The sequence below is a fragment of the Mastigoproctus giganteus genome, chromosome 8, assembly GCF_048544385.1.
Source record: "Mastigoproctus giganteus isolate SK-2022 chromosome 8, ASM4854438v1, whole genome shotgun sequence".
Lineage (NCBI taxonomy): Eukaryota > Metazoa > Arthropoda > Arachnida > Uropygi > Thelyphonidae > Mastigoproctus > Mastigoproctus giganteus.
The window spans coordinates 124,330,879-124,350,922 of NC_143582.1; the positions used below are offsets into that span (position 1 = coordinate 124,330,879).

Genomic DNA, 20,044 nt, shown 5'->3' on the forward strand with positions numbered 1-20,044 from the left:
ACATATGGGAAACAGTAACCACAGAGCAACGTATCAACTCTGTGGTACTACACTGACAGTGGTGGAGAATGAAAAGGACCTGAGGGTAATTTTGCAGGCAGATATGAAGTTCTCTGAGCAGTGCAGACTGGCTGCAAGAGTAGCTCATGGTGTCTTGTCAATGATATACAGGAATTTTTCTAGCAGGGATAAGGAGGTGATTATTCCCTTGTATAAGGCAATGGTTAGGCCACATCTTGAGTACTGTATACAGGTCTGGCGGCCTCATTTCAAAAAGGATGTAGAGCTGCTGGAACGGGTACAGAGAAGGGCAACAAGATTAGTGAATGGAACAAAGGGTTGCTCTTACGAAGAAGGCTTAAGTTTTGCAAATTACAGAGTCTGGAGACTAGGCACCGGCGAGGTGATCTGATAGAGGTGTATAAGGCTTTGAATGGTTTGAGCATGCTCAATGCCAATGGGATTCTTCATCTTGCTCAGAATAATCACCTCAGAGGGCATAAATTCAAATTGAGGAAGGACGGATGTCGGATAGATGTGCGGAAATTTGCCTTTGGCCAGCGGGTAGTTGGTTGGTTGGTGGAACCGACTTCCATCACTTGTTGTTGAAGTTGATAGTCTAAACAAATTTAGGCTCAACTGGACAGGTATTTCGAACAAATGGAGGGGTGAAAGGGGAGTGGTGTGTTTTTTTTTTTTTTTTGGCTGATGCTGAATAAGCTTGCTTTCTTGCATCATATGCCTCTGCTAATGCTAATGCCATTTCAATTTTCAAAAAAGAAATAACTGGTAAGTTTAATACTTCAAGAAGCACTCATATCGTGATGTAGTAAAATTGAGGTGGGGGAACCAATTTGCAGTAAAATTTTCCGACCAATTTTCAAAATTTCCATTATTTTTTAACAGTTCCATTACGAAACTGTTGAACAACAACAATACAATATTATAGTTTTGGCAAAATATTGCCATTGGTACTCAAGACTAAACAAGCTTTTGACCTGGTTCCTTTTGAAATAGGTTTTATTTAGCAGTAAAATTGAGGGGGAAAAATTGCAGTAAAATTATCTTACCGATTTTCAAAATTTCTGTTATTTTTTAACAGTTCTGTTATGAAACTGTAATGAAACTGTTGAGCAACAGTTTCGTTACAGTTTTGGTGAAATATTTGCCACAGGTATACTACGGCAATTGTAATTTTGTCTGTGCAATAATCATTTTTTTTTAAAGGATGATATAGTCATATATGTAAAAAAATTATCAAATTGCATTTTTAGTCTTTTTTTAAATATATTTTGTTATCCAAGTCTGTCCTACTGACACCTTAGCTAGCAGCGAAGGTAGTCAAGGAAGAAGTTTTTATAGTTAATACAATATTAATCTTTACTTCTCTGAAACCGTTTTGGTAAAATATTTCCCAAGGGTATTCTAGTATTTCTTTTAGTAGTCTCTGATGAATCAGTAACTGGGTAGTATACAATCACAAGACTAAATGGATAACTCAAACTGTGTTCAACAGACAAGCACACTTGCTCTGCATTTTCAGGCATGTACATGCTGCTCTGGTAGTTTTTGTCTATTACAGAGCCAGTAGTTTAAAATTTGGTTACGACTTGATTGTGGTATGAGCGTGCATTATTAACATAAAAATGAAGGAAATTACATTGCATTGTAATGATTTACTTTTTTAAAACCACTGTACACAAGAAGCGCAAGTTGACTGCTCCAACACTCCATAATAAACAATTTCACTAAAAGCTACTGCACATGCATAGGAGAAAAACAGTAATGAAATGTGTCTGTTGTTTCTGACTGACTGACTGACACTGTATATTACTGTGTCTGTAATTATTTTATTTATTTATTTTTTTTTGTATCATCCTCTCAATCTGAAATGTTATTGGTGCATTGTACTCCAAAGTGCCCAGATGAACTAAGTTTTATATATATATATATCTTTTAATCTATCATTCACAGCAAACATAATTCATGTCCTAATCATTTGAAGTTCAAGTTCATCACTTCTGGCAGATAAAATGGGTATTTGAATAGTTCAGAGCTTGAATCTCTGATGCAATCTCTTATAATGATAATTTGTGGAGAGATACACTATTTTAATGGAAGATTATACCATGGTGCTGCTTCTTTTGAACTTTACAGTTACAGAAGTTTTACAGTTAACTTAATGTAGTACATGCATACAGTAAAATTGAGTAACCCCCATACTATATATGATTAATAAACACAAACTATAGATGATTAATAAGCAGTAAATACATACTATAGATGATTAATAAACAATAAACACATCTTTTAGCATCTCAAAAAATGTGGCTTGCTTTGTGCACACGATCACTGATGCCAGTTAGTACCCTACAGAAAGTGCTCGTGTTCTCTAGTTATGCTTTACAGTTCAGTCTTAAGATCAAATGGCAAGCCTGTGTTTTACTCCTAGTAAGTAACCACAATGAAAGTTTTTTTTCAGTTCAGATTGAACTATTTCAGTGATGCCTTAACTCTGAAGTCAGATTTCCTTTGTTCAGAGGTCACTATTATTTCTTTCTCAAACTGGTTAGTTTATATCATGTAAAATGTGGATGGACTCAAAAATGCATGTGACAGTGAAGATTAGTGCCTGTTCATAACTGGATTATGATAATTTCCTACTGTTATACTGTTGAATAGATATTGTTGAATATGTAGAGCAGGTTGTTGGTTGATAGTTGCACATCTATATATGTGCACCTTTGCTAGATTACATTCTTCAGACAGTATTTTTATGATAGCACCATTTTCAAATTTTTCCATCTTCTTTCATTCAATTGACATGAATCTGTATAAATACAATAAATACAATTTATCTGCCCATAAAAACAATAGTGTTAGTCTGTTAATAATATTTGGTACTCAGTGTTATATATGACTTGTATATTATCATGTAGGCAGTGAACTTTAAGAGAAGAATCAACAAATACTGTGTACTACTTTAATCTACTGCACAATTGGCCCTAGGCCAGTTGTGCAGTAGATTTGTGACCAATCATTCCAAAGCAGTTTATGTTGAGCATTTTGCCAAGTGAACAGATTTTTTTTTGCTTGAAATTATTCCTGTTTCTTATTTTTTAATCTAAAATAGCCTTTATAGTACAGGAAGTAGGCAGAAACCCAGAAAATAAATTCATCTTTGTATTCTTTTCTAACAGTATTAACTTAAGTTATCCAGCCATTTGATCAACTTGTGGAACTACTCCTGCCATGATTGGCCTGGAAAGCCAATCCCACTCAGGGCTAAACAAATCCTCTGAATTTGCTACCATTAAGTTCAGCATATCATGATACTCAAACTGATTATGTCTTCAAATTGTAGAAGAGAAATGCGTAAACAAGATTATGCACCATTTCTCTTATTTGATCTCTCAATACAATCTTATAGCTATGTATTTGTAAGTGAGCAACTTAATGCCACAAATTTCTCTGAAGATTAGAAACTTCACTTTATAGCAATCTTAATAGACCATAAAATCTCATTCAGGCATATTACCTTTCAAACTCCCTTGGAAGCATTTGTTGTTGCTCATGTTATTCTTGGTTTTGCATTAACAACTGTTTCCCTGTCTCTCTCTCATCATCATACCTATACCATAAAAAACCTTGAAGAATTAGTTAATCAAATCCTATCTCCATTTTAATACCCACTATCCATGATGGGGAATCTTTTCAAATGAATAAATGAGAAAAATTAATAGAATCATTGCTAAATTCTCAGAAGCTTACTTTCCTGGATACTGGATCCTATACTTTTCCCTACAAGATTGACTTCAGCTATTGCTCTCATCATCAGTTCTGCAAACTTATTTCCAAATATTGAGTGGATAGTACTGAATGACACTCTCAGTAGTGATCATTACCACATAATCTGCAAGATACAAACAGTAAATTCACAATAAGAAGAGTATCACAAGAGATGGAAATTTTTCAAGGCAGATTGGGTCAATTTCAAACTGCATGCCTTATTTGATGAACAAGTCATCCATTATCAACCTGTTGACTCTTTTGCTGAACATATCACACATCAAATCTTGTCAGCAATCATTGTTGCTATACCACAGTACTCCACTCAAAAACATAAGCACCAGATGTTGGTGGAACAAGGCTTGTAATAATGCAAAGAAGGGAAAAAAAAAAAGTCTTGGAATAAATTCTGTAGATGTCCTATCACTGACAATCACATTGTCTATAAGAAACAGAGCAAAGGCTTGTTATATTAGAAAACAAGAAAAAAGATTACTTTGAATTAAATTTGCCTTCTCAGTGAATAAAGATTTAGATCCCTGACTGATGTGGGAAAAATTCAGAAAACTCGGTGGCAAATTTCCTCCCCAATCACCATCTGGAATGGACAAGAACTATCCTCTCCCAAAGAAATTGCAAATGCCCTCAGGGAAGCATTTTCTAAAGTATCTGCAACAACTATGTATGATCCTTCTTTTCAAAAAATTTAAAATACAGCATAAAATGTAAAGTAAAATTTAATACCCACTTAATTCTGCTTTATAATGAACCACTTACAATGTCTGAACTGCAAGCATCAATCAAAAGATCAAGCTATAGTTTGCTGGTCTCAATGGACTCTACTGTATAATGCTAAAAACATTTAGATGAAGATGCCTTGCATCTTTTATTAGTATTTTTAATTGAATATTTAGTGAAAATATTTACTCAAGATCATTCTAATCCTCATAATTATCAACCAATTTCTCTCACCAGCTGCCTAGAGAAAACCTTAGAAAAAATTGTACATAATTGGCTTATATGGTATCTTGAATCTAAAGGCCTGATGAATAATTTGGCTTTCACAAAAATAAACCTGCCTTAGATCTTATGATCACAGTAGAATCAAAAATTGAAATGCATTTATAAGAAATGAATATGTAGTCATTGTTTGTTTTGATATTGAGAAACCCTTTGATGCTACGTGTATTTCAGGATTCTCAGTGATCTATATTCCTTGGGATTATGCGACAACCTTCCATGCCTAATTCAAGTTTGCTATCACAGTATTCTCTCTCAAACTTTTGTTCTGGAAGGAGCTTCACAGGGATCAGTACTTTCTGCTAGACTATTTTCATAAACAATATGGCAAAAGATGTGGCACACTGTATTCCAAATACAATTGACTCGTACCTATATGGTGATGACCTTTCTGTATATCATGCCACCCCCAGAATATGAGCTGCTTAGACAGGCAGCTCCAGATTTCAACAAATAAAATTTCCTTGTCAATGAAGCAGAATGGATACAGACTCTCTGAGCAAAAAATCATTGCAGTTAATTTTTGCAAGAAGTGGAAAATTCAACCTGAACTTTGGTTATCATACTAGTTTTCAGTGGAATTAAACTCATTGGTCTAATTCTCAATAATAAACTTAACTTTATTGAACATATAAAATAGGTACATACCAGTTGTTTAAAGGAATTGAATTTACTTAGAACTGTCTCTGCCATGCCATGGGATGTGGGATGCTGACCATGTAATAGTAATAGTAATGGAGGCATGTGGTGCATGAAACCAAGTGTATGAGCTTATGTAGCGTCAGCCAAAAAAAAAAAAAACACACAATTTTCCATTCTGCAACTGTATTTCCTCAATTTGAATTTATGCCCCCCTCAGGTTCTTAATCTGAATAAGCAGAAGAATCTCATCAGAAATCAGCATACTCAACCCATTCAAGGCCTTATATACTTCAAACAGATCACCTCACAGTTGCCGAGTCTCCAGCCACTGAAATTTGCAAAACTTAAGCCTTTCTTAGTAAGAGGATCCTCTTCATCCCCCTCAGCAATCTTGTTGCACTTCTCTGTACATGATCAAGCAACTCTACATCCTTCCTAAAATGAGGCCTCCAGACCTGTACGCAGTACTCAAGGTGTGTCCTAACCATTGCCTTTTACAAAGAGAGATAATCGCCTCCTTTTCCTTACTAGAAAAATTCCTGTATATCATTGACAATACCCCATGACCTGCTCTGGCAGCCTGTCTGCATTGCTCAGAAAACTTCATATCTGACTGTACAATTACTCTCAGGTCTTTTTTTATTTTCTATGACCCTAAGTGTACTACTAGACAGTTGTTACATTTCTCTGAGGTTACTTTTATCCACATGCAGTACTTTGCATTTGTCAATGTTAAACTTCAGTTGCCACTTCTCAGCCCATCTGCCCAAATTTTCTAGATCCTGTTGCAGTAGCACACTGCCATTACTGTCATTAACAACCCTGCTAACCTTTGTATCATCTGCAAACTTCGACATTAAGCCTGATATACCTTCATCAATATCATCGATAAATATAAAAAACAACAGCGGGCCCAACACCAAACCCTGGGGGGACTTCAATAATAACATTAGTCCATGAAGAGCAGCATCCATTGATTACCACTCTCTATCTTCTTCCACTCAACCACCCTTTTATCAATTGTAGAAACTTACCCTTAATACCATACTGCTCCAATCTGTACAGTAGTCCTCCACATTCAACAGTGTCAAAAGCTTTCCTGAAATCCAAGTATACGATATCAAAATTATTTTTTTTATTCAGTTCCTTTGTAACCACATCATAGTTTCCAATCAAATTTGTCAGAAAAGCCTTTTCCTTAAGAAATCCATGCTGTGTCTGAATTATTATTGCAATCTTGTCTAGATGATCCTGCAATGCATCTTTAACCAGTGACTCCATTATTTTCCCCAAACAGAAGTTAAACTATCATTATCATCATCAGCCATTTTCAATCCACTGCAGGATGAAGGATTCTCCACCAACTTTCCAGTTCCTTTCTGTTTTGTGCAATGGCCATCCATTTACCACCCACAAACTCATGAATTTCATCTGTCCATCTCTGTCATCTTCCAGGTTTTCTTCTAGCTCAGAATAACAGAATGGTATTCTCTTAGTCCATCTGTAATCATGTCTTCGGGCTATGTGTCCTGCCCAAGACCATTTTAGTTCTTTAGTTTTGATAAGAATGTCCTTTACTTGAGTTTGAGATAAGAGTAAAGGACTCTTAGATAAGAGTCCTTTACTCTTATCTAATAGTCTGATTCCCAATATAATTCATTCCATTCTTTGCTTTGTTGTTCTCAGTTTCTCTTCCATCCTTTTGGTGAGTGCCCAAGTTTCACTTCCATAAGTCATGGTGGGGAGTATACATTGGTTCATTATTTCACATTTCAGACAAATTGGGATATTGCTCCTCAGTATTTGACTATATTTATTGAATGCTATCCATCCAAAATTTATTCTTCTCTTGACTTCCATCCATTTATTATTATTACAGCTAATGACTTGTCCCAGATAAGTGTATGACTCCACCTTTTCAATTATTGCTCCTTCAATCATTATATCCCTTTCTGTGGCATACTTGTTCATCATTACTTTTGTTTTAGCCATATTCATCTTTAGTCCAAAATCCTTACTAACTCTGCATAACTGATTAAGATTTTCCTCTAATTCTTTTGGCATCTGCAAATGAATTCTAATTCTTTGGCATCTGCAAATGAATTAGATTTTCCTCTAATTCATTTGCAGATGACCACAATGTCGTCTGCAAATCGTAAATAGTTTAGGTACTCTCCATTCACATTGACTCCTTTTTGCGACCAGTCTAATCTTCTGAAAGCTTCCTCAAGGGCAGCAGTAAACAACTTCGGAGATACTGTGTCTCCTTGTTGAACTCCTTTCTCAATTTTAAATTTATTACTGTCTTTGTCTAGTCTAATAAAGGAGATAGCATTGTCATATATTTTCTTCAAAATGATAATATATGGGGTAACTATGCCTTTTCTTTCCAGTGCCCGAAACATTGCCTTATGCTGTATGGAGTTAAACTAACTGGTCTGTAATTACTCATGTCGCCCTTTGATCCTCCCTTTGTGAATTAGGGATACATTTGCAACGTATTTGAAGAAACTGTTAAAGAAGCAACAACAACAATAGTAGAGGATCTTTGGTTTGAACCAGCATTTGTACCTCAATTTGTTCTTCTTCTGGGGAAAAAAAAAAGAAAAAAAAAATTCTCTTATGAGACTGATGATGGTTTTGTTCTCGATCCAAAAGAAAGATTTAAGGTTGAGTGTTTCGATTGTATATTATAACTTCTAGTGAAGAAAGGTTTTATCAGGTGAATGGTCATTGTGAAACTAAAATTTTTATACAATATTGGAAATACTAAAAATTAGTTTTCCAAAAATCTCACGAAGCACTGCTAGGACCTATATTTAGCATGCAGTACTGATAATGATGCTGACATTAACGAAATAGAATTGTATGATGAATTAATAGCTTTATTTGAGTTAATAAATCCTAAATCTTTGCCTCTAAAAGTATTAGAATATATTGCAAATAACTTTTTCATTCTAGACACTGCTATAGCATTACATGTTCTTTTAACATTACCAATATCAGTAGCCTCTGGTGAGCACAATTTCTCAAAACTGAAATTATTAGAAAATTAATTGAGGCCCGCCATGTTTAAAAACTTGTTTGTCCAGACTCGCACCAATTTCAATCGAAAGCAGCATTGCAAAAAACTTTTTGATTTCTCAAAATTATTAAAATCCAACTCAAGCATAAAAGCCAAAAAAATTCAGTTCATATAAATTCTTTTACTTTGTGAGGAACTGGGCACACCAGAAGACACTAAAATTTTTTACAGACTGTATAGTTGTATATACACATTGTTTTGTAATTGTGATTTTATTAAAATAAAAATGACTACATTAATACGAAATGTTTTTATTTCATGAAATACAAATTTTTCTATTTTCATGTTTTTAAATTTTGAAGTAAAAAAAAAATGCAAAAGACAATAAAAAGGGGAGGACAGCTAAAAAAAATTTGCTTGGGGCAGCAAAAAACTAGAGCTGACACTGGTGACACCACACCACACCACACCAGGGTTATTCTCATTCAAACTTTGAGGCGACTCCGTAGCCAGGTGGGAAGGAGCAACAGTGCGTAGCACATGCTTCTTGATTAGACTGGGGTTCGAACCCGTCACCACCAAATACGGAGGATGCGGAAAGGTCAGGGAATGACCACCGCATATTCCCGGAGCAATATGGCCTTAGTTGCTAATGCTCCTAAAAACCAAACAACGACGACAACGATTCAAACTTTGTAAGCAACATGGGATGATAAATCTTATATTTACTTTCTTTTATAATTCTATTTAAGCTTGTTTTAGATATTTTAAGTTTAAAACTTCACACTATCTAATATATATTTTTTTGGATTTCTTAAAAATTTGCTTTCTGCTCTTTATTGCAGGTGATTTATGTCCAAAAAAATATATTTTGCATGCTACTCTACAATTTCAATCTTCTCCTTAATTTTAAAAGGGCTCATGGCCCTTTTCCTACATTAAACTTATTCTAAAACAATTTTTTAAAAAATAATATAAATTATTTTTAAAATAACATATATATATATTTACATCAGCATTTATCGAAAATAGTTCTCTTACTTATGGGCCACCCTGTATATAGTATAACAGGACATTTTATTCATCAGAGTAAAGATCTGTTTTTCCAGGACACAACAATTCAACTTAAGTTTGCACTGTACTTCCATTTTTTACATTGTAGAAACATTTAATCAGCTGCAGGTGTTATGGTGACACCAACTGAGAAAGTAAGTTTTGTACTTTGGTTCTAGGAAATTTGGTTCTAAGAGTAGGAGACCGGCGGAATTACTTGACAAGTACAGGTCACTGATGAAAAAAAGCCGTGAATTAGGGTTGAAATTGAAAGTGTCTGCAATTCTGCCCAGACACGATAGGAGGGAGTATATTATGAGAGCCCTGTCAATCAATTCGGCCCTGGAAAGATTGTGCAGGGCTCAAGGGGTAGAATTTTTTTCAGCCTGGTCTGTACTTGTTAACAGGAGAGACTGCTTCTACAGGGATGGGATACACTTAAATAGAAAGGGTGCAAGAATGTTTGCTGATGCTATCGAGGCAATGTTAGGTGGGTCGGAAAACTGCTAGATTGGGGGGATACAAGGACTAATAGATTAACAGTAGCCACTGGCAGAGGTGAAAGTGATTCTTGCACTGCTTCTATTGGAATGAGCCGCAGCCTGGAAAATAAGATGCAGGATATTTCAGAGACTGCTGGGAATCATTGGGGTACAAGTAAACACATGGGTTGTGTTAGGGTAGCTAAGAAAAAGAACAGGTGCATGTATACTAGTGTGTACACCAATGCTAGGAGTTTAGTAAATAAATTTGATGAATTTGAGGTGTTGCTCAAAACATCAAAGGCAGATATTGTGGGGATATCAGAGACGTGGTGTCACACAGATATAAGAAATGCAGAACTGGAATTTGGGGAGTACAATGTCTACAGAAAGGATAGACAGGATAGGAAGGGAGGAGGGGTTATGCTATTAGTTAAAAAACACATAAAATCCAAGGAAGTGAAGCCAGTCGACATCGCTGGACAGTGTCGAGTCAGTTTGGTGTGACATAAGCATTGGGAGATCAAAATTGAGAGTAGGAGTGTGCTATAGGCCTAATGACTCTGATGAGTATAATAAGAAACTGTTCGGAGAAATAGAGTGGGCCAGTAAATCAGAGAGTCTTATAATGGGGGATTTTAATTTCCCAGATATTGACTGGAATTTGGGGGCTGGTCACTCACACAGTAGCAAGGCTTTTGTGGATTTATTGGATGATTGTTTTCTACATCAGCATGTTCGGGAGGCAACTAGAGGGAGTAATACTCTTGATTTGATTATCAGTAGTGATTCTTCATGCATTAAGAATCTGCAGATAAATGAACCACTTGGTGGCAGTGATCACAGTGTGCTGAAGTGGGAGTTACTCAAAGAGGTAACTACCATTAGGGGTAAAGGGAAGGGGTATTGCTTTCGTAAAGGCGACTACAATGGACTGAGACAGTATTTAAATTCTATACAGTGGGATCAACTGATGATATTGCCAACAGCAAATTCAAAATGGGAAGCATTCAAAGAACTTATCGTGGAAGCTACTAGGCTTTACATACCAACTAAGAAATATTGTTCAAGGTTTAGGCCTAAATGGTTGTCAGATGAACTAATGAGGCATATGGCAGAGAAGAAAAATGCAGGGGATACATACAAATTAACACGTGACACGGACGCCTATGATAGATACAAGTTGATCTGTAACCAAGTTACAAAGGAGGTTAGGCAGGCGAAGGCAGATTATGAGAGATCCTTGGCAAGGGATGCGAAGAAAAACAGCAAAGAGTTCTTTACTTATGTAAACTCTAGAAGGAAGGGGATGAATCAGATTGGTCCACTTGAGATCGATGGGTCAACTGTTGATGACCCTGCTCGGGTAGCTAACAAACTAAATGAATATTTTGCATCGACATTCACACATGAGGAGTTATTCAGCGAGGGGAATGCCAGAGGTGTATTCAACTCTAGCAGTAAGCTAGAGAATCTTGTAATAACTGAGAGCAAAGTGGAGGAGAAATTGTTGAAGATAAACACAAGAAAGGCACCTGGGGTGGATGGGATCTATCCAGTTATATTAAAGGAGGCAGCAAAGGAGGTAAGCAAACCCTTAGCCATAATTATGAGAGCTTCCTTGGACTCAGGGGAGGTACCCATTGACTGGAGATGTGCAAATGTGACCCCAATTCACAAAGGGGGATCAAAGGCTGACACAAGTAATTATAGACCTGTGAGTTTAACTTCTGTTCCCGGAAAATTAATGGAGGCACTGGTGAAAGAAGCACTGCAGGATCATCTAGACAAGACTTCAGTTATAGCTAGGACACAGCATGGTTTTGTTAAGGGGAAGTCTTGCCTGACCAATTTGATTGGATACTATGATGCAGTCACAAAAGAACTGGATGCAGGGAATAACTTTGATATTATATACTTGGATCTTAGAAAGGCTTTTGATACTGTTGCACATGGAAGACTGCTGCACAAATTGGAGCAGTGTGGCATTGGAGGCAAGTTGCTGCTATGGATAAAGGGGTGGTTGAGGGGGAGAAGACAGAGAGTGGTAATCAATGGACACTGCTCATCGTGGACTAATATTATTAGTGGAGTCCCTCAGGGTTCAGTATTGGGGCCTTTATTGTTTTCTGTATTTATAAATGATATTGATGATGGTATATCAGGCTTAATGTCCAAGTTTGCAGACGATACGAAGGTTGGCAGGGTTGTCAAGGACACTACTGACACTATGCTGCTGCAACAGGATTTGGAAAGGTTGAGCAGATGGGCTTCGAGGTGGCAAATGAAGTTTAACATTGACAAATGTAAAGTACTACATATGGGAAACAGCAATCCCAGAGCAACGTATCAACTCTGTGGTACTACACTGACAGTGGTAGAGAATGAAAGGGACCTGGGGGTGGTGGTGCAGGCAGATATGAAGTTCTCTGAGCAGTGCAGACGAGCTGCACGAGTAGCTCATGGTGTATTGTCAATGATATATAGGAATTTTTCTAGCAGGGATAAGGAGGTGATTATTCCCTTGTATAAGGCAATGGTCAGGCCACACCTAGAGTACTGTATACAGGCCTGGAGGCCTCATTTCAGGAAGGATGTAGAGCTGCTGGAACGAGTACAGAGAAGGGCAACTAGATTGGTGAATGGGACAAAGGGGTTCTCTTACGAAGAAAGGCTTAAGTTTTGCAAATTACAGTGTCTGGAAACTAGGCACCAGCGGGGTGATCTGATAGAGGTGTACAAAGCCTTGAATGGTTTGAACATGCTCAATGCTGATGGGATTCTTCCTCTAGCTCAGAAAAATCACCTGAGAGGGCATAAATTCAAATTGAGGAAAGACAGATGTAGGATAGATGTGCGGAAATTTGCCTTTAGCCTGCGGGTGGTTGGTGGGTGGAACAGACTTCCATCCCTTGTCGTGGAAGTTGATAGCCTAAATAAGTTTAAGGCTCAGCTGGACAGGTATTTCGAACGAACAGAGGGGTGAAGTGGAAGTGGTTATTTTTATTTATTTATGTTACTTTTTTTTTTTTTTTTTTTTTTTTTTTGGCTGATGCTGCATAAGCTTGCTTTCTTGCATCAAATGCCTCTACTAATGCTAATGCTAATGCTAATGCTAAATCCCAAACAGTTGTTATTTAATTAAGCATTTCAGTTGATGCACATCTTCACCATGTCATCCTGTGACTTGATTGCAGCAGCAAAAGCTTTTAATGGAAGGATATTTATACAAAGGCAAGAATTCAGTATACTCAACCATCAGTGAAGATATAGTGGAAAGTGTTTGTATGAGTGCAAAATAATAATAAAAGCAAGCAAGACTTAGGTATCCCTCAACTTACTGTATGGAAAATCTGAAGAAAATGGCTTCCAGCTGTTCCATGATAACTTGTGCCACTTACAAGAAATACTGTTAGTTTTGTATTAATTTTGTGGATATTTTTTAGGTTTCAATGGTGTTTAACTCACAAAAATTATATTCAGTGGCAGAGGAGCTTCAGAAAATGTGAATCAGCAGAATATAGAATAGAAATAGAAAATAAATAGGGTATGTGTAATATAAATTTCTTATGTGAGTGAACATGTTAGAGATCTGACCTTAATGAGAGAGTGTTTTGTGCTGTTTCAGAGCAGAAGGTGCATGATCTGCCTTTTTTGCACAACATTCAGTTACTGGTGTCATTTAAGTGGACAGACAAGTTAAGTAAAATCTTTCGGAGTTGATGTCCAACACAATGATGCCTATCCACTCTTCCATAAGAATGCTGAAGGTGGTCTTGAATGAGATGCTCCCTAACCACTGGATTGACTATTGTGGTCCTACTCCATGGCTCCCAGAGATAACTATTTCTTACCCTGTGCATTTTCTTTATTTATATGTGATTATGTGAAATATCAAGTTTATATTTCTCTTCTTCACAGTATCACTGATGTGAGGGTGTTTATGTTGCAGATGATGAAGAAACACTCAAAAATGTGTCAGCAGAAGTTAAAATATTGTTTAGATATCTGTAATTAGAAATGGAATCCGATACTGAATATTTGTAAACTATAAAAAAATAAAACGTGGAGAGACTTCCTTTCGATATTTCTCAGTTGAATAAATATTTCTTGCCCCTTAATAAATTTTTGAAGTCGTAAAGATCTTTTGTAATATGCTTGTACATAATATGTAGGTGCATGTGGAAATGAAATATTTAAGTTGCATTGTTAATGTTTTGCCATTTTTTATTCTTGGTTACTATTGTTTAGAATACATTTGCATTCCACTAACAATGCTGTATTTTACACTTTCATTCAATATTAGATATTCCAAAGGGCCTTCCTATACAGGTGAAGATACAGAGGAGTTCATCTGAGACAGTATTGATGGTCAATGATGAGAAATCAACCATTCGACAACCTTTGAGTCTCCTGACTACTTACTATCAGAAGCCATGGACAAGCAATGAGCAACTTGGTAAGAACTTTCCAATATGAATGTAATAATTCATTCTTATAACAAAATACAATTAATCACTTAATTAGAAATTTATCTTCTATTTAGTTTTTCCAAGCATAATCTGGTGAATTCATTTAATGAGAGAGGAATCTAGTAGGATCGAAAAGCAGGACTGAATGAATTAAAAATATCTGAACATCAAATAAGAAACATTTTTTTATTTTATAACTTTAGAATGCCTAGAATCTTTTACAGTAGGTGACATTTTGGTTGCACATGTGCAAAAGCTTATTTTTATCTTTTATCCTTTTTTGATGATAAGTAATTTTCTACTGTTATTTTTTATAATACTACTTTTTGAACAAGGTTGAAGAAATCTGCCCCTGAGACAATAATTGTTGAAAGTTACAATGAGAAAGCTTTATCATGAAGCTTTATCAAGAGTATCATGAGAGTGATACAAGATGTAAGAGAGACCTTGAATTTCAACAAATGATAAACTTGACTTTCTTGTTAAAAACATTATTAATGCCAATTATCAAATAAAAATTGAAGATACCTTCTCAGGTATCTTCAGTTATCATGTGGCATGTCATATGGTGTCATCATATCTGATACTTTAAACATGAAGATATTATGCAGTTTTTACCAGTAGATCAGATGAAAACAAGAATTTAAAACTAAAAAAGAAAAACTGGTTGAATTTGTGATTATGATCTGATATTTTCAAAAACAGTAGTGATAGAAGATGAAAGAAACAAAACTTAAATTTTCTGAATCTGGATTCAAGACCTGCTGTAGACTGGTGGAATTTCTAAAGGACTTATCAATTGGGGCTTCAGTTAGTTGCGAGAGAGAGAAAAGAGAGATTCATAGCTAATAAAATGATGTGCTTCTTCTCCTTGTCCCACTGCTGAGCAAAGGCCTCTCCCAGAATCTTCCATCTTTTTCTGACCCACAGTGTGGTTGGCAACTTTCCTCCTGAAAACTCCTTTAACTCGTCACATCATCTCTTCTTTTGTTGATTCTGTTTCTCTGTCAAGTGATATCCATTCAGTTGCAGCTTTACTCCATCTATTATATTCTTTTCTAGTAACAACCCCGGGGGCTCATATCTGGTGAGTATGGGCTTGGCACACCCAGGGTCCTGAGCTGGATATCATCATTCTTCTCTTTCTTGGTGATTCCCTTCTACTTTTGACTCTCTCTCTCTCTCTCAGGGTTACTCGGGAACTTTTTTTTTTTCCTGGTGCAGCATAAGCCTCAGGCTTCCTTGCATCATATGGATAATTAATAATAATAATAATAATAATAATATGACTTATCTATTTCCACTTTAGATGTTTTGCTTCCACTGTAATATCCTTTATACCAGTTCTTTTATGTAGTTCCTCATTCCTAACTCTGTCTTTACGTGACAGATCCAACATACTTCTTTCCATTGCTGTTGTCCTACTTTTGTAATTTTCTTTCTTTCATCTTGGTATGGGTCCAGGTTTATGCTCCATAAGTGAATACAGGATTTACACATGTACAGGTAGCCCTCAGTTTATGACAGGGTTCCATTCTTGAAAAGAACTGTCACAAAAAACAAAATTGGTGTAAAATAAACCTAATTATATAATGTAAGTCAGTGAGTTAGTTCCAGGCCCCTCTCAAAATTGACATAAGTAATATAATATAATTATATTTAAGCTCTAAAATGAATGCTATGAATGTTGGGCGCCTCTGTAGCCAGGTGGGCAGGAGCAGCAGTGCATAGCACACACTTCTTGATTAGACCAGGGGTCGAGCCCATGACCACCAAATACGGAGGATGCGGAAAGGTCAGAGAATGACCACCGCATATCCCCCCCTGGAGCAATATGGCCTTAGTTGCTAATGCTCCTATAAACCAAAATAACAACAATGAATAACAAATAACCATGAATGTTAAAAACAGTATTTTTATGAATAAAAATCAATTAAAATATAATACAATATAAAATAACCAAATAATCAATTAAAATATAATACAATATAAAATAACCAAACTAAATTTAATTAAATAAAAAAATTAAATTTTGTACATTTAATTTGATATGTTCGAAGCCCAGACCGAAAGTTTTTGTAAACCCCACTGTAAGGTACCTGCATTGATCTTTTTTGACAGTGATGTAATGCAGAAGTTTTAATTCTCTGATGATGTCCCTGGTTGAGGATCCTCCTTTTTTTTTAAGAAAGCATGAAAAATAGTCATTTTTATTTTAATATTCATCCAAAGACCTTGGATGTTGAAATTTTCTAAACATTTTTGTTTATTTTTAATTGAAATTTTCTTCTTACTGCGCTCTTTAGAGACCATGTTATCAGTTTACACAATGTTGTAATTATAAAACATGAATTCAATAAATTTATGTCAAATAAACACAACACAAAAAATCATGTCAAGTAAGTGTGGTACTTGTTAGGTGGCACATGGCAAAAATAAATCACTAAAATTCAAAAGACACGGAATTTTCAAAATAATTAAATGGGCAATATTTCTGGCTGCACAAACTATAACTAAAAGCCAACTATTTCAAGTGTCCGCATTTTCGTTTTATGGTTTTCGGGTTCCCTTTATTCTCACACAAACGGTCTACTTGCGACTAATTCTTTGTTTGTATATCACAAACAAGATCACAGGCTGTGAATAGGTTTGCATGAATTGGTTCCTGACAGATTCTATTGTAATTATAAAGTGTTCTGCGGCTTTTGTGGGAAGAGCCAAATGTCTGGGCAGAGAGAATAGTCTACTGCAGCCACTAATTCAATCATCAGCAGTTTTCGCTTTATGGTTTTCATATTCCCTTTATTTGTTTTTTTTTTTTTTTTTTTTTTTTCACAGCAAGAGTATACTTGTGGCTAATTCTTCCTTTGTATAGAGTAAACAAGACTGTTTGGTTGCAGCATATAAACAATACATTTTATAACCTTTAATATAATATAAAACATATATAACTTTTATATACTTTAATATAAAACATATAATGTAGATATCATATACATAGCTATGAATCTCACAGATATGTATCTGTACAGTAATATTGCAAGGTTGTATGAAGATAAGCTTAGAGGGCCCCGAATGAGTTAATGGAAAAAGTTTTTTTTAATAAATGAAGTAATTGATACACATGCAAAGAAAAAGCAAAGAAGAATAAGATCATTAGACTACAGTACTTGCATGTTTGATTATAATTTGTATATTTTGTTTTTGTGAATTTTAATCGGTGATTTTCATATTAAACTGTGATTATTGTCAGTAATGTAGTTTTTGCAAACTAACTATTAGTATTTAGATGTTAAATCATATATATTTCCTTTTGTTTCCTATTTTTAGCATTAGCTAATGCTAATGATAAAAATAGGAAACAAAAGGAAATATATATGATTTAACATCTAATAGTAGTAGAGGCATTTGATGCAAGAAAGCAAGCTTATGCAGCAAGAGCCAAAAAAAAACCACTTCCACTTCACCCCTCTGTTCGTTCGAAATACCTGTCCAGCTGAGCCTTAAACTTATTTATGCCCTCTCAGGTGATTATTCTGAGCAAGAGGAAGAATCCCATCAGCATTGAGCATGCTCAAACCATTCAAGGCTTTATACACCTCTATCAGATCACCTCGCTGGAACCTAGTCTCCAGACACTATAATTTAAAAAACTTAAGCCTTTCTTCGTAAGAGCACCCCTTTGTTCCATTCACTAATCTTGTTGCCCTTCTCTGTACTCGTTCCAGCAGCTCTACATCCTTCTTGAAATGAGGCCTCCAGACCTGTATACAGTACTCCAGGTGTGGCCTGCCCATTGCCTTATACAAGGGAATAATCACCTCCTTATCCCTGCTAGAAAAATTCCTATATATCATCGACAATACACCATGAGCTACTCTTGCAGCCTGTCTGCACTGCTCAGAGAACTTCATATCTGCCTGCACAACCATCCCAGGTCCCTTTCATTCTCTACCACCGTTAGTGTAGTACCACAGAGTTGATACGTTGCTCTGGGGTTGCTGTTTCCCATATGTAGTACTTTACATTTGTCAATGTTAAACTTCATTTGCCACCTCTCAGCCCATCTGCTCAACCTTTCCAGATCCTGTTGCAGCAGCATAGTGTCAGTAGTGTCCTTGACAACCCTGCCAACCTTTGTATCATCTGCAAACTTGGACATTAAGCTTGATATACCATCATCAATATCATTTATAAATACAGAAAACAATAATGGACCCAACACTGAACCATGAGGGACTCCACTAATAACATTAGTCCACGATGAGCGGTATCCATTGATTACCACTCCCTGTCTTCTCCCCCTCAACCAACCCTTTATCCATAGCAGCAATTTGCCTCCAGTGCCACACTGCTCCAAATTTGCAGCAGTCTTCCATGTGCAACAGTATCAAAAGCCTTTCTAAGATCCAAGTATATAATATCAAAGTTATTCCCTGCATCCAGTTCTTTTGTGACTGCATCATAGTATCCAATCAGATTGGTCAGGCAAGACTTCCCCTTAACAAAACCATGCTGTGTCCGAGCTATAACTGAAGTCTTGTCTAGATGATCTTGCAGTGCTTCTTTAACCAGTACCTCCATTAATTTTCCTGGAACAGAAGTTAAACTCACAGGTCTATAATTACTTGTGTCAGCCATTGGCCCTCCTTTGTCACATTTGCACATCTCCCTATGGGTACCTCCCCTGAGTCCAAGGAAGCTCTCATAATTATGGCTAAGGGTTTGCTTACTTCCTTTGCTGCCTCCTTTAATATAACTGGATAGATCCTATCCACCCCAGGTGCCTTTCTTGTGTTTATCTTCAACAATTTCTCCTTCACTTTACTCTCAGTTATTACAAGATTCTCTAGCTTACTGCCAGAGTTGAATACACCTCTGGCATTCCCCTCGCTGAATAACTCCTCATGTGTGAATGTCGATGCAAAATATTCATTTGGTTTGTTAGCTACCTGAGCAAGATCATCAACAGTTGAACCATCGATATCAAGTGGACCAATCTGATTCATCCCTTTCCTTCTAGAGTTTACATAAGTAAAGAACTAGTTGCTGTTTTTATTTGCATCCCTTGCCAAAGATTTCTCATAATCTGCCTTTGCCTGTCTAACCTCCTTTGTAACTTGGTTAACGATCAACTTATATCCATCATAGGCTTCTGTGTCAATTGCCAATTTATATTTATCCCATGCATTTTTCTTCTCTGCCATATGTTTCATTAGTTCATCTGACATCCATTTAGGCCTAAACCTTGAACAATATTTTTTAGTTGGTATGTAAAGCCTAGTAGCTTCCAAGATAAGTTCTTTGAATGCTTCCCATTTTGAATTTGCTGTTGGTAACATCATCAGTTGGTCCCACTGTATAGAATTTAAATACTGTCTCAGTCCATGGTAGTCACCTTTACGAAAGCAATAACCCTTCCCTTTACCCCTAATGTAGTTACGTCTTTGAGTAAATCCCACTTCAGCACACTGTGATCACTGCCACCTAATGGTTCATTTATCTGCAGATTCTTAATGCATGAAGAATCACTGCTGATAATAAAATCAAGAGTATTACTC

The 20,044-nt window shown here is 36.1% G+C and overlaps 1 protein-coding gene across 1 annotated transcript in view; it reads left to right on the top strand.

Moving 5' to 3' along the window:
• LOC150081798 (axotactin-like) overlaps positions 1 to 20,044 on the top strand; it is a 638,696-nt gene that overhangs the window by 336,602 nt on the left and 282,050 nt on the right. Inside the window, exon 21 of the mRNA XM_090378896.1 lies at positions 14,318 to 14,470. Within this exon, the coding sequence (XP_090235022.1) occupies positions 14,318 to 14,470 (153 nt within the window). The remainder of the gene's footprint in view (positions 1 to 14,317; positions 14,471 to 20,044) is intronic.